General features: G+C 37.4%; 2 protein-coding genes across 3 annotated transcripts in view; one reads left to right on the forward strand and one right to left on the reverse strand.

The window, feature by feature from the left end:
* The window catches only part of klf8 (Kruppel-like factor 8), a 42777-nt gene extending 37225 nt beyond the window's left edge, over positions 1-5552 (reverse strand). The window contains exon 1 of one of the 2 annotated variants that reach the window (XM_051680878.1): positions 5173-5552. In XM_051680878.1, the coding sequence (XP_051536838.1) occupies positions 5173-5457 (285 nt within the window). In that variant the 5' untranslated portion in view covers positions 5458-5552. Of the gene's footprint in view, positions 1-107; positions 994-5172 lie in introns of those variants that run through there. The other variant, XM_051680879.1, reaches the window with a different exon arrangement.
* On the forward strand, positions 5010-11696 carry rbm41 (RNA binding motif protein 41). Its single transcript, XM_051680877.1, has 7 exons — positions 5010-5045; positions 6902-7015; positions 7518-7719; positions 8935-9139; positions 10246-10748; positions 11075-11222; positions 11439-11696. Exons 1-7 carry the CDS (start codon positions 5038-5040, stop codon positions 11624-11626), a joined length of 1368 nt encoding a protein of 455 aa, XP_051536837.1. The 5' UTR covers positions 5010-5037; the 3' UTR covers positions 11627-11696.
* Positions 11697-14636: the final 2940 nt, after the last annotated feature.

Raw genomic sequence — 14636 nt, forward strand, 5'->3', positions numbered from 1 at the left:
TCTGATATGACAGTCATGCAGACAAGAAACCAGGCAGAGACTATCGTTAAAAGTCAGTTCGTATAAAATGCACATACCGGCGTTAGCAAACGAATAAACGGACTTACTTTTTTATTCCGAGTCTCCGTGTGCATCTCGGTAGCTAAGCGGCGGTGAAGGGGTGGAGTGGAGGGGGGTCGATCGGGCGGGGTGATATTTGAATAACAGTGATCTCGGTATCAATTTCAGAGCAGAAAGGTGCGCTCGTTGCCTCGGCGGATCGCAGAAATCATATCCCCGGCGTCGAGAAATAAACCCTCTTTCCGTCGCCCCGGCTGTCTTTCGGTGTGTGCGAGTGTGTTTGTTGCCGTGTTTCAGGGTTGGGCTTGAGCTGCGAGTCTCTCCTCCGCCTCTCCCTGCTGCTGACCCCACCCTGCGTCCCCACCCCTTCAGAGTGAGTGAGCGTGTGTGTGTGTGTGTGTGTGTGTGTGTGTGTGTGTGTGTGTGTGTGTGTGCGCGCGCGCGCGCGCAGCAGCCGCGCCCTGCGCTCCTCTCTCCGCCCGCGCCATCGAGAATATAGGATTTGAGTGTCATCATCACCATTGTGCGCGTTTAGTGAACACACCATGTGTCACCTCACCTAATGACGCAACCTAATGAAGTTGCACCGTATGTTCTGAGCTGCTCAACTATATTGAGGTCTGTTCACTGAGACTAGTAATCATTTATTTTTGGAGTGTCCTAAAGTACAAGTCTTTTGGAGAGAGTTGAAAAAAATATTTCTAAAAAGAAGCCAAGATTGTAACTGATGAGTGTATTTCGGATCGATAGTGATAACAATATTTATATGTGATTTAATAATTATTGTTATGACACATAAAGTGAACCATTTCAAATTGAAACATATTTGGAAACAAAATATGAAAGCGATACAAACTATGCAACTGTTCGGTACAGCATTTTTTTATAATGTTATTTTTGTTGCTTCACTTTTATTTCATTTTTCTCCTTATATCGCTGACATGTCTGTTTTATAACAATTCTTTTAAAATGTGAATATGTACTCTTGTTTTACAAATTGAATCAAATAATATATATATATATATATATATATATATATATATATATATATATATATATATATATATATATATAAATACATTGTGGTCTGTCTGTTTGCATGAGCTACCTGAGACCATGTATTTTGATGACATTTAAGTCGACTTAAAAGATTGTATTTGCATTCATTGTCTACCTTGGCTTTTGGCTTGTAACTGTATCAAAAGTCTGTATTTGTGAAACAGACAGACAGGACTGAGGGGTTGTGGTTGGGGATAGTGGTGGGTTTTTTCTGTGTGACATGCCTAAAACAACACACACAAATGTGAGGTTACTTCTTTAAAACCTAACTTTAGACTTTTTCTTATTTTAAAAATTATTTATTGAGTGTTCTACATCAAACAAGAAAGAGATCAATACAATTTTTTATTGGTGTTATTTATTTAGCATACTTATTTGTGTTTTTGTTTTTTCTTCAAATGTATTTGTACATTTTTTTTTAATATTGTAACTTTATTTGCCTAATTTTTGAGTCATAATCAAAATATGGTGGCAAGCATGTCCCTTGACTTTTCAGTCATGAAAATGATTTGAAATAGTCAAGAAACCCCATTTAAAAGGCATCATTCTATAACCCAACCTTTTTATTCAATAAAATGAAATGGTTTGACTCCATATTGTTTTATAATTTTTTAGAACATATATCTGAATTTGTCACTTCATGAAAGAAAAAAAACACAAAAAAAAAAAACATTGTCCGTTCTTCTGGTATACCACTTCTATGGCATTTGCAGTTATTTATGTGTACATTTTTACTCAATTTTTTATTTATTTTTTTCAGGTCAAGCATTAGTGCATGGTCTAACAAGTGTGCAAAAAAGTAATTAATAATTGAAATAGAAAGTTTGTTCCTTGATTTCATTGGTGCATCAGTATTAAAAACTTGTATTTTAAAAATATGAAAAGTTCAGAGGAAGAAGAGGCTGCTCAAATGTGCATATGATTTTTCCCACCATGGTGAAGAAGTTATTCATTTACATTTTAACTGTAATTTTTCACATGGTTCATTGGTTACATTGTTTAATTGTTTAATGTTCATGTGAAAGATTTTTTTTGGAAAATAAATATTTAATGGTATGATTAATTGATTTTAGTCTGATCAGTGGTGTATGTTTTGTGATGCTTTTAGCGCCATCTTAGAAAACTCATTTTTTAAGAGAATGTCACTGGGGTTACAACCCTTGCTTCATGAAACAAAATTAAAAAATAAAATAAAGAACAACAGTCAAGTTGTCTTTTATGAATAAAAATAATGTTAAGATGTTAAAAAAGTAACAAAATTCCCCACTGAACTGATAATGTCAACATTTTGTTAGTCGGAAAATCTAATTTTTTTGAGAACTGCCTTTTTATTATTTTATTCACTTGTTTATTTTACATTGTATTAAACTGGCTCTGTGCTGTACATCTTCTGTACCATTTCTATATTAAAAATAAAGCATTAAAAAAGAAATCCCTAAAACAAAATATTAAGTCTGACTTTCAAAATGTCAAAACTTAAAAGTGGATACAATTTTATAATTAGTTTCTTGTGACTGCATAAATCGTTGACAGAGATATTCAATTATGTATGTACAGTGTCACATTATGAGTACAGTGTCCTTTTAGGTCTTGTTGAATAAATCACTCAAATGTTTTATTTGCAGAACATCAAGATGCATATCTAGTATTTTTGTTTCCAACTACATTTCCCGTAATCCTTTCAACCTACCCTTACTTCCTGTTAAAAAAGGAAGTTATTCAATGGGAAACATGAACAATCTATTGTAAGATACCTATCAAAGAGTTTGTTATCGCTGGTTTAAACCTTAAATATACAATCCACTTCCCACGTGAAAAGAATAGGAAATATTACTTACGGGTTGCTGCTTTTCTGTCCGGTTGAATATAGTCAGAACTACTCCGTCCCACTGACGTGCACAGAACGGGGGCAGCAGGGGCACAAGCCCCTGCCCCTTTCGTTCACAAATCTAAAGGTGCCCTTTTGGTTGTCCAGAAAGGGGGAGAAATTTTAATAATTAAAATAGTTACATTAAAAATCTTGTCATATTTTTACAATAACATGAATGTGTTAATATGAGATTTCTTTGTAAATCGCGGACGTATTAAAGAAAATTAAGCGGAGGTGCCTTTAAGAGCGCACACTAAAGCAGATCGGGGCGGATTCTTATGCCCTATTCTCACTCCGAACTGCAGAGCCCTTGAAGTGGGTACTCTGAAGGAAAATGGCATTACTGCATGACTGTACCATTCACTAATAGTCTTGTGGAAGGGCCCTCCAAGAAAAGATTCATTTCCTCACTTTCGTTTTGAACAAGTTTTCAAGTGGCGTCCCCTACCGCAGGAGTGCCCTTCAAGGAAGCAAAAAATTCAGTTTTATAAAAAGATAAAAATTCCACTCCATGTATTGTGTTGTAAGTTCATCAAAAGAATAATACTCGATTGCTACTGCATTTCCGACATCGCGAACCACTAGTGTAGACAGATTTATTAATTATAATGGGAGCGTGTCTGTTTCAGTGATATAAATTAAATTAGTCTTTTATAGAATATTGACATAAACTGAAGGAGCTGTCAGGTTCAGCCAAAGCCAGTTTGGTTTTGTTGAAACTAATAAGCCATTAGACTTACCAGTTTCAGAAAAATTCAATTAGGCTATCACAGTACCGCAGCTCCCTATACGCATATTACTCAGTCTGCGTAGGGCACCAGAAACTCCACCGTCTGCCCTTACTCGCATCTTATACGTTATTCAAGGACCTGGCCTTGTGTTTCTCACTGTGCACCATGTTACTAGGGTAATGCCATGGTACTGAATGATTGATCATGTTCATATTTCATGATACTGTCATGGTACTCCAAGGTACTTTAAAAAATACCACATGACACATGTCATAAACATGGGGTTATCACAGACTATGTCTGAAAATAAATAAATAAAAATTATCCATTATTTGTGATAAAGGAAAAACTGAAAAAAATATGTACAGTATATATATATATATATATATATATATATATATATATATATATATATATATATATATATATACACACAAGAAAATTGTTAAATACTCAAAAAGCAAAGAAATTTGTTACATATTTCTAATTACTACTCATAAAAAAAAATAAAAATATCAGTGCTCTTTTTTATCCTTCAGCCCTTGTCCCTGCTAAGGTCTGTGCACGTCACTGCTCCGTCATTTAATATCAGCCTCTTTGCGAAGCCTGCATTAAATTGTGAGCGGTTCACAAAACAGCCCGGGATGAAATGTGCTGAACAAACCAGCAGGTTCAGACTGAAACGAGCAGGAACCCCCTTATAAAGAAACGTCAGCCACTCTTTTCTAATGTTGGGATCCTTTGGAAGGGCATGCAGAGATGCAGGTGTAATCCTGCAGCCTGGAATATTACAATTTTTGATAAATTTTCCCCTACAAATAATTGTCAGCTGCAGGGCCCTAGTTTCCAGGGGGGATGGGGGTGAGGTAACCCCCCCCCCCCCCCCCCCCCAATAATCATAACAAGCAAGTACAACCCTTTTCTTTTAGATTAATTTACTTGGTTCCAAGTCAGTTTTTTCACTTTATAAATGACTTCAAATAATATGGTAGAGTTTGGTATAATTATAAAAGGATTTTACAGTCTGTAATAGCATTATTAAGTATGGTTTTAATACATAATTGGCACCTTTTTGCTGTTTTCGCCTTTGTTTTTAATTCTGGCACCCGTTTAATTTTTGCTTTTTGCTATTTTATGGTTTGCACAATTAAAACCATGTAAACGTATGTACATTTATTTGAATAAACATTTCTCTGTATTGTTCTTGGATGTTCCAATTAAAAATACATGTTCGTTAATTTAACTACATTTCCCATAATCCTATCTACTGTTGCCTCCTTCCTGTTGAAACCGGATATTTTGGGTACAATCGGAAACATGAAGCGGTAAGCGACAAAGACTCCTTTTAAGCATTTCTGTTGTTTGATTAGCTAGTTAGTTTTTATTTTATTTATTTTTTATGTAAATCACCTCTGTTGTGATTCTTTGAAAGTAATAAGAAAGCTTACTTACAGGTCGCGAGTTTGCTGTCGGGTCAAATATAGTCGGCACTCTCCCCTCCTTCAATAAGAGCTTACTTGCAAAGCCTGCGTTAAATTGTGGCAGATTCACAAAACAGTCCGTTGTGAAATGTGCCGAACAAACTGTTAATGTCGGACTGTAACGATCAGGGACCTCGGTGAAGAGAAACTTCAGCCACTCGTTTCTCATGTTGGAATCCTTTGGAAGTTTGTGCAGAGACGCAGGTTCAATCCTACAGCCAGGAATGGCACAGCGCTTGATGGTTTTCCCCCACATCTAAAATAATAGTGTTTTCTTCTTCTGGTGTTTAGCTCTGTTGTATTTCTTCCATATAGTTTTACCGTGACTGGGTGGGCCATAGACGTGGGCGATCTTATGTTAATGAGCTCATGGCTGTGACGTCAATACCACGACCTGTTTTTGCGGCTTTAGTTTCTATAAATGGCTGGGGAGAGATTTTTGCATTATGAACGTTAGGGTATGTCTAAGTCGACCTGTTATGTTTTAAAAAAAGCAAGGGAAATCATGTTTTCCATGCTATTGCTCCTATAAAAGATCACCAGTAATTGGCAACCCTTTAAAGAGAGTTCGCCCAAAAATGAAAATGTTCTACTCATTTACTCACCCTCATGCAATCTTAGATTTGTATGACTTACTTTCTTCTGCAGAACGCAAATGAAGATCTTTAGAAGAATATCTCAGCTCTGAAGGTCCATATAATGCAAGTGAATGGTGACCAGAACTCTGAAGCTCCAAAAAGCACATAAAGGCAGCATAAAAGTAATCAATAAAACTCCAATGGTTTAATCAGTGTCTTATGAGGTGATATGATAAGTGTGGTTGTGAAATAAATCAATATTTAAATCCTTTTTTACTATAAATCTCCACCTTTGACCAGCCCCGACCACTCAGTGGCAGTATGCAGGAAGAATGCCAACCGCCAAAAAGAAAAGAAGAATGAGAAAGTAAAAGTGGAGATGTATGGTAAAACAAGGACTTAAATATTGATCTGTTTCTAGCCTACATCTATCATATCGCTTCTGAAGACATGGATTAAACCACCGGAGTTGTATGGATTACTTTTATGCTGCCTTTATGCACTTAAGGAGCTTCAAAGTTCTGGCCACCATTCACTTGCATTGTATGGACCTACAGAGCTGAGATATTCTTCTAAAAATCTTCGTTTGTGTTCTGCTGAAGAAAGAAAGTCATACGCATCTGAAATGTCTTGAGGGTGAGTATATGATGAGAGAATATTCATTTTTTGGGGGGGAAATACCCCTTTAAGTATATAAAAACACAATTTTAAACTCAGAATCAGAATGTATGTTGAATGCAAGCTTAATTTATGCTCTGTATATGTTGGTTTTTTATTATTACGTCTGGTGTTATATAATAGTGTATTTACGTTTAGTACCACACCACTCTACAATGTCCTATTAGGGCTTGTTGAATGAATCTCTCGTGTGTTTATTTCAGATTTTTTTCAAATCAGTTCTGAAACTACAATCACAATAAGGAATCACTACATTAAATATTTATTTATTTAATACAAATAATAATAAAGAAATCAATATAAATAATTAGAATTACAAGACATCCATACACATTGTGGAATTAAGTTAACATTTTGGTGATGACATATGACATGGACATTCTTGATAGGCTTTATAAGATTCACCCTTACACAGTTGATGGAAATGTTTATTGCACTTTTCAGGGTCACTCGTACCAGTGACGATGCACCCATTCCTGAAGAACAGGAGACAGAGGGCCAGAGACAACTACACAATCTACTGTTACAGCAACTAGACACAGATGTAGACATTGACCGGTTAGTTTCTGTTGTCTAAGCATGGCTTTATACAGAATTATTATTTTCATTTTGCCCACAGACTTTTGGAGTTTTACAGGGAATATGTAGCAGTAGCAGCAGTGACCTGTGTTGGTTATTTTATAGATTTCATTTTAAACGTCTCGTGGCATTGTACTGTATGTAGATCAAGAAATGTTGCCCACTTAATGATTATTGGAGTGTGACGTGTCTGGTTAAAGTATCTGGGTTTGTAACTGAAAGGTTGTAGGCTAAAACCCCAGAATGGGCTCCTCATAAGCTACAGCCTTTGTGCTTTTGAGTCAGGCACTTAACACCAAGTTTATCTAGCATGACTGCACCTGCAATAAATGTTACTTTGGATTAAAAAATAAAAATAAACTAATATATATATATATATATATATATATATATATATATATATATATATATATATATATATATATATATGCTAAATTAATTATTGCTGTTGAAGTTGTTTGAAAGGGTTTATTTCTTATAGGTGTGTTGCTAAGAAGAAATGCTTTGCTCCAGCAGCAGTGTACAAGCCATTTGGGGAGTTGGCAGCTGGTGTGAGGAGTCTGTCCCAGTTCCAGGCCCTACAGGATGGAGATCAGGAACTGGCCGCTCTGAGAGAATTGGGCCTCACGGATTCTGAAATAGAGCTGTGGAGATGCAGGGACCTGCCAGAGCCTTCATGGAAGGTCAGAATTACACACAAAGTGAATGTTGAGTTAGGGATAATGTACAGTCAGCCCGTCATTATCACAAAAAATAAACCCGACAGGGGGATCAGGACTTGTATCAGCCCAAATGAGTTTATTTTGCAATAATGACAGGCTGATTGCACATTATCCCTCATATTACATGGCGACTAACCAAATAAATGAGTAAATCGACATTAAATATTGATTTGAATTGAGATTATTTTATTAACATGAGCAGAGCTACTGTATGTAGGAAGTATAAGTTCTGTAGTTATACAGTGTTGCCAAGGACAACAGTCGTTATTAAGAAATGTTTCATTGCTGAATTCCGCAATTGACCTATCAGAATCAAGTATTTCATAGAGCCATGTAATAATATGCTTTTGCAGAATATGTTGTTAGGTGATGGATTTTAACTGAGAGCAATCCGTGTAACTTAAAGGTATAGTTCACCCAAAAATGAAAATTCATCATTTACTCACCCTCATGCCATCCCAGATGTGTATGACTTTCTTTCATCTGCTGAACACAAATGAAGATTTCTAGAAGAATATTTCAGCTCTGTAGATCCATATAATGCAAGTGAATGGGTGCCAAAATGTTGAAGCTCCAAAATCCACATAAGGGCAACATAAAAGTACTCCAGATTCAGAAGACTCTGGTGGTTAAATCCATTTCTTCTGAAGTGATATGATAGGTGTGGGTGAGAAACAGATTAATATTTAAGTCCTTTTCCTTCACTTTCACTTTCTCCTTCCTCTGTTTTTGGTGACTCACGTTCATCGTGAATATCGCTCCCTACTGGTCAGGGAGGAGAATTTTTTGACAAAAAAAGACTTAAATATTGATCTGTTTCTCACTCACACCTATCATATCTCTTCTGAAGATATAAATTTAACCACTGGAGTTCTATGGAGTACTTTAATGCTGCCTTTATGTGGATTTTGGAGCTTAACATTTTTGGCACCCATTCACTTGCATTGTATGAACCTACAGAGCTGAGATATTCTTCTAAAAATCATTTGTGTTCAGCAGAAGAAAGAAAGTCATACACATCTGGGATGCAAGGAGGATGAGTAAATGATGAGAAAATTGTCATTTTTGGGTGAACTATCCCTTTAAAATGCTGTTGATTAGGATTTGAAATGGAGGATATGTAGCATCATCTGTAGGTCAACTAATGTAATGTGTCCCATTTCACAATTTTCTCAGGATAGAGGGGTTTGTGTGGCACCCGAAGCGAGGAATGAGCGTCTGCAGGCCATCCAGTATAAAATTGCAGCACATGCGGAGCTGCTTTCCCGACCTCAGCGTTTCTCGAGCAGTCGGCCGCTCTCTCGCAGGGAGATGGAAATCGAGAAGGCTCTGTTTCACGGCAGTGACCGCAGCAGCTTCCTTACTGCCCTTTACCATCAAGGTTAAGAGAATATCTACATAAAGTTGTTCAGTGTTGATGTCAATTTGTAGGCAATCCCGGAAGGCTAATTCGCCATGGATTCCTTCAGGAATTTCCAGTGGGTTGTTTGTGAAGATTTTTCGCTTCATAAGTAAAATAAGGTCTGAATTTAACACTACTGGAAGAGACTGTCATATTTGTTACTTGTTTTACAACATAAATGACCGACATTTATCCCATAAACATGAATTTTGAAGCCGCTGTGTTTTTAGAAAAGTTAAGTTGCAAAAAGTTGCTACATAAATCACCTATTTTCACATTCTTGTGGGAGTTTTAGTCTTTATTTAGATTCTTGTTTGAAAAAAAAAACATAGCAGCCTCAAATTTCAACACTGTGTGTAATTTATGTTGCAAAACAGAATGATGTAAATCAACAAACACTATTGTAAAAACCCACTGGAAATTCCTGAGGCACGAAAATGCTGATTCTCATCCAGGTATTAAGACTACACACTATAGAAGCTGGAATTAAAAAAAGAAATAATAATATATATATATATTCTGTAATTCTAACTTTTGTCTTTCTTGTAATTGCAAGTTTACATAAAGTCATGTTTGTGAGTTGAGTTAGAAAAGTCGCAATTGCGAGATATAAAGTTGGGATTCTGAGATATAGTCGCAATTGCGAGTTGAGATATAAAGTTACAGTTGCGAGAAATAAAAACGCAAATTCCAGATATGAAGTCGCTGTTCTGAGATATAAAGTCACAATTGCAAGAAATAAAATTACAAATGTGTTATATAAAGTTGTGAGAAATAAAATTGCAAATGCAAGATATAAAGTTGTAAGAAATAAAATTGCAATTGAGTGATTTAAAGTCACAACTGCAAGTTGAGATATAAGGTTGCAATTGTGAGAAAAAAAATGGAAATGCAAGACAAAGTAGCAATTCTGAGATATTAAGTCTCAATTATGAGAAATAGTAACAATCGTGAGATATGAAGTCAGAATTACCTTTTCTATTTTTTTTTCTCCAAGGAATCATAACAAACTGATCAGCTCTATACTCACTAAATCTACCTGTAGCCACTTTTGTCTCCGCTTAAACCTTTTTTTCTATCCTCAGATGAAGAGTCACAGGTCAGCCAGCAGGGGGCATCATCTGCCAATGCAATGGACACTTTCTGTAGAGACTTTCTGAAGGATCAAAACAAAAACTTACATATCTCAGAGAGTTTTCTGCAACCACAACCAAAATCTTGCATTGAAGAAACAATTGTCACCAATGTCCGTTCTAAATCATCATGCTCTGATACTGACCAAAGCGACAGAGTCTGTGACTCCAGTCAATGTAAAGACGAACACAATTGCTTGGAATCAGGCCGTGTGTCGGACACTATCAACCCTCCACAGTCCCAAGAAAAAAGTATTGTGCCAAGGAAAATGACAGTCAGCCAATCCATTGGTACACTGAATTCTTCTTTAGTGCAAGGTCATGATGGGCCGGTTACAGTCAGCGGAATGATAGAGGATATTTCAGATGAAGAGATCAAGAATAATCGGGACACAGAAGAGGCTATACGGAATATTCCACGTTTTAAGAACTACCAGAGAGGGAAGCCAAGCAACGTAAGCGCTGCTGATAGCAACTGCTTATTGAATAACTGCTTTTAAAATGTTTCTGAAAGAGAAAATGCTTTAGCAAAATATGTTTACCCCGCAATTTAAGTAAAATAATAAGTGGAGTAACAGTTTTAGCAGCCCTTGAAGTCAAGGATACATCAGGTCATACTTCATTTTGTTTTTATCAGACTCCATAAGACCTCTTCACATGCTCAATTTTCATTCATTTGTTGACATACTTGGTATTGAAACAGGAAGTTGGGGTCAGACATATCGAAGGACTTTTGAAAACTTTAAAGAAACAATGCATTCTTGTCTCTCTATACGTGTAGGTGCTCTGTGTAAAGAACGTGAGTCCACGGGCTTCATTGGCTCAGCTGGTTTCTCTCTTCTCCAGGTTTCAGAAAGATAACACACACCCCATTCTGTACCGTCTACTGACGGGTCGACTCAAAGGACAAGCTTTTATTACATTCTTTGGTAAGAAAAAGGCTGTAAACAAATATTGACATAACTGTAATCTAATTCAAAATGGCCAGTTCTAAATGACCAATTAGACATTTACTGTATAGGCTTAAACTCGGTCTATTAACATACTCTTTACCATTCATTTGCAGAACTTGATATAACACATCTGGATACGTGTACACAGCATGTTAGGTAATATGAGGATTAACTGTCTTTTGTGTTTCACAGATGTAGAAAGTGCCCAAACAGCTCTGGACCTGTTAAATGGATACAGGCTGCTTGAAAAGCCTCTAATCATTGAGTTTGGCAGAGAAAGAAGTGAAGACACCAATGCAAAGACTGACAGATCCTCTGTAGATCCTAACACCACTTCAACCCAACAGGATGGACAATCCTACAATGAAAAACCTGCCTAAATAAATTCACTTTTATTTTTTGCCTTTGTAAATGCTGTATATGCTGTTTATTAAACAAAACGAATCTGTTTTCTTTTTTGTCTTTGTAAATGCTGTACATTCTGTTTATATGTAAACAAATTCACAATGTGAATCTCTGTTCTGTTCAACTGTTTGTATCTGAACTAAGAGGCATTTGTTACTCTTCTGTTGACCAGCAGGTTTCACCCATTTCCCATTTTTTAATACCAGCTCTCTGAGAATTAGAATTTTGTGAACAACATTCGAAATTTACATCAAGGTATAGTTGCAGCCCAGAGATCTCCAAATGGGGGTGGAATCTCCAAAAGGGGGTGGGATATCTCCAGAAGGGGGTGGATTACTCAAGAAGGGGGCTGGGCCAGCTTCAAAAAGGGGCAACACTTCCACACATGGTTAGGATTAGGGAAAGGGTTAGGGGCTCTGTTTGTCTTTGCTAGCAGTTTGGAGTTTGGCCTAGCTATATCCTTGAAAGTTACAGCAAAACCCAAATTGGCTTTTGCAAGTAAATAAAACAGTTTGCCTACAACTTTTATTAAGAACTGCAACAGTACATGAAATCAAAGACACACAAAAGTACAAAGGAAACATAAGTTGCACACTTGCATATTGTCACAAATACGCAAACGTGCAAATAATCCCATTTTCAAAGGTCAAAATATATTTTCTTTATTCAAAATGATGTGGGGGAAAAACAGTTTCATGGCTGGTTAGAAATATTTATGAAATATTTACATTTTCACAAATTATTTCTGGAAAAATGGCAAACCACTTTATTCATTCAGTTTGATGTCAGACATAAGCTAAACAGTAGTATTTTGCAGGAACTGAACATTAACCTGTTGTTTTAGTGAGATTTTGAACCCAGCTGAAAATATTTAGCTATTTCTGAGGAGATTCCAGGATTAGCCTATATTTGAGAGAAGGGGCACTAGACTTGTGGCTGCTTCTCTACCAAGGTTGTGTTTGAAGTCAATGAACCCGACAAGTACAGGTCTCAACAACAGAACCAATTACATTTCAATATGGTGTTACAACAGTATCTTTCCCACCTAGTTACACATTAAAATCAAGGTAAAATCAATGCAGTAGAGTTTCAATTGGAGTGGCTGTAGTGCAATGTTATTCATTTGTTTAAATGCTAACATCAGAGTTAAACCTCTATTTAAGCGTTCACACATAGACTTGAACAGAGATTTACATTTGGAACACATGGTTGCCATTTGGATAGCTCATAAAAGCTGACTATTAGGACAATGTTTGGTTTCTCACTGAAACAAATGACCCATGCAAAAGGCGGCGTGCATGTCTTTCATTAAAAGAGCATCAAATTGTTCAAGTCATCAGATTTAAAAAATGTGTTTATATCTCTGTCTTTGCACATTCCTCCTTTTCAAAACACATCCTCTCTAAATATTTCTGTAAAATACACATAATATACAATATCATAAAGGGATAGTTGAAAATTAAATGAGGAGTCACGTGGCGCCACGCGAGGTTCGGATGCATGAACGGCGAGCTCTACGCACTTTGCTAATTTTTATACTTTTTGTGTCATAAACCAGTAAGATTCGATACACCCTGTTCCATAACTGTTCTATGAAGACAATATGTCAAAGAATTCAAAATCCTCAGGCTCTGGATACATTAAAAGACACTTATGTGCTCAAGCTGAAGCCCCTGAGCAGTAGGCCGAAAGCCTGGTCCTCAATTTGGCCAGTGAGGTGAAAGAGATTTAGCATCAACTGTTGAGCATGTCGGCAATGCTGATGAAGGTCGTTGCTGACTTGGAGGATCTTGCTGTAATACGTCGATCGATCACTGCCATGGAGACGAAATTCACTGAGTTGGTTACAATAATGGCGGATGTTGAGAAACGATTATCTGGAGTCATCGGAGAGGGAATTAGCAGCTAACCCTCTAGCAACCAAAGTGGACTTGGAGCGCGTCTGGGAAAAGTTGGAAGACCTTGAGAACTGGCGAAACAACTTTGGATTGTTGGAATTCCTGAGGACAAAGAAGGTTGAGATATGATGAAATTCCTAGATGAGCTCTTCCCGAGTCTGCTCGATATAACAAGCCATAAGCTGGAAATCGAGCGGGCTCACAGAGTTCCAGCTTGGAGATCCGTGGAAGGAGACAGACCCCGATCAATTCTGGCAAAATTTCTGAGATCAACCGATAAAGATCTTGTGTTATGTGAGGCGAGGAGTAAAGGAAGGCTTTCTTGGAAGAACCACAGCATTTTCTTGTTCCTAGACTTGCAAATTCGACAAGAGAGGAACGTGATCGATTCAAGGAATGCAAGAATCTCTTACATCAACGGATGGTCGCTTTTACACTGATGTTCCCGGCCATATTAAGAAAAGATACTTAGGATGGCCGCAAAATATTTACATGCCCACAGCAAGCGATGACCTTTATAAAGTCAATGGAATGAGTAAGTCATTGTGTGATGCTCTCGATGCAGCCGAGTGGACCTGACTCACTGAACATTCATTTGACTGTCCGAGGAAACTGGGCACCTTTTTTGTTTCTTTTTGTGTTGGTTCCGCCTAGCGGCTGGAGTTTGTTTTGTGGAATAATACTCCTTCAGGACAGTTTTTGGATGAATCTGCACGTTCTTTGTGCTTATGCCTCTTATTGGATGGAGTTTGTTTTGTGGAATATGTCTTGCAAACATTGGAGTGATTAGGGCATTTGTTCCACTCATGTAACAGCCGAGTGGGCCTGAGTGCCTTTTTTGTTTCTTTTTGTGTTGATTCTGCCCAGTAGCAGATTTAGGCACAGGCGACATGTGCCGTTGCCCAGGGCGGCATCTTGCGGGGGGGCGGTGGCATCTTGCGGAGGGGAGGCACGAGGCACCCACACATACCACCCCGCACGTGTTGGGGGCGTGTTGAAGTGGGTTTCGCCCAGGGCGCCATACAAGCTAGAACTGCCACTGGTTCCGCCTAGTGGCTGGAGTTTGTTTTGTGGAATAACTCTTCTT

Source organism: Myxocyprinus asiaticus, chromosome 40, assembly GCF_019703515.2.
Source record: "Myxocyprinus asiaticus isolate MX2 ecotype Aquarium Trade chromosome 40, UBuf_Myxa_2, whole genome shotgun sequence".
Lineage (NCBI taxonomy): Eukaryota > Metazoa > Chordata > Actinopteri > Cypriniformes > Catostomidae > Myxocyprinus > Myxocyprinus asiaticus.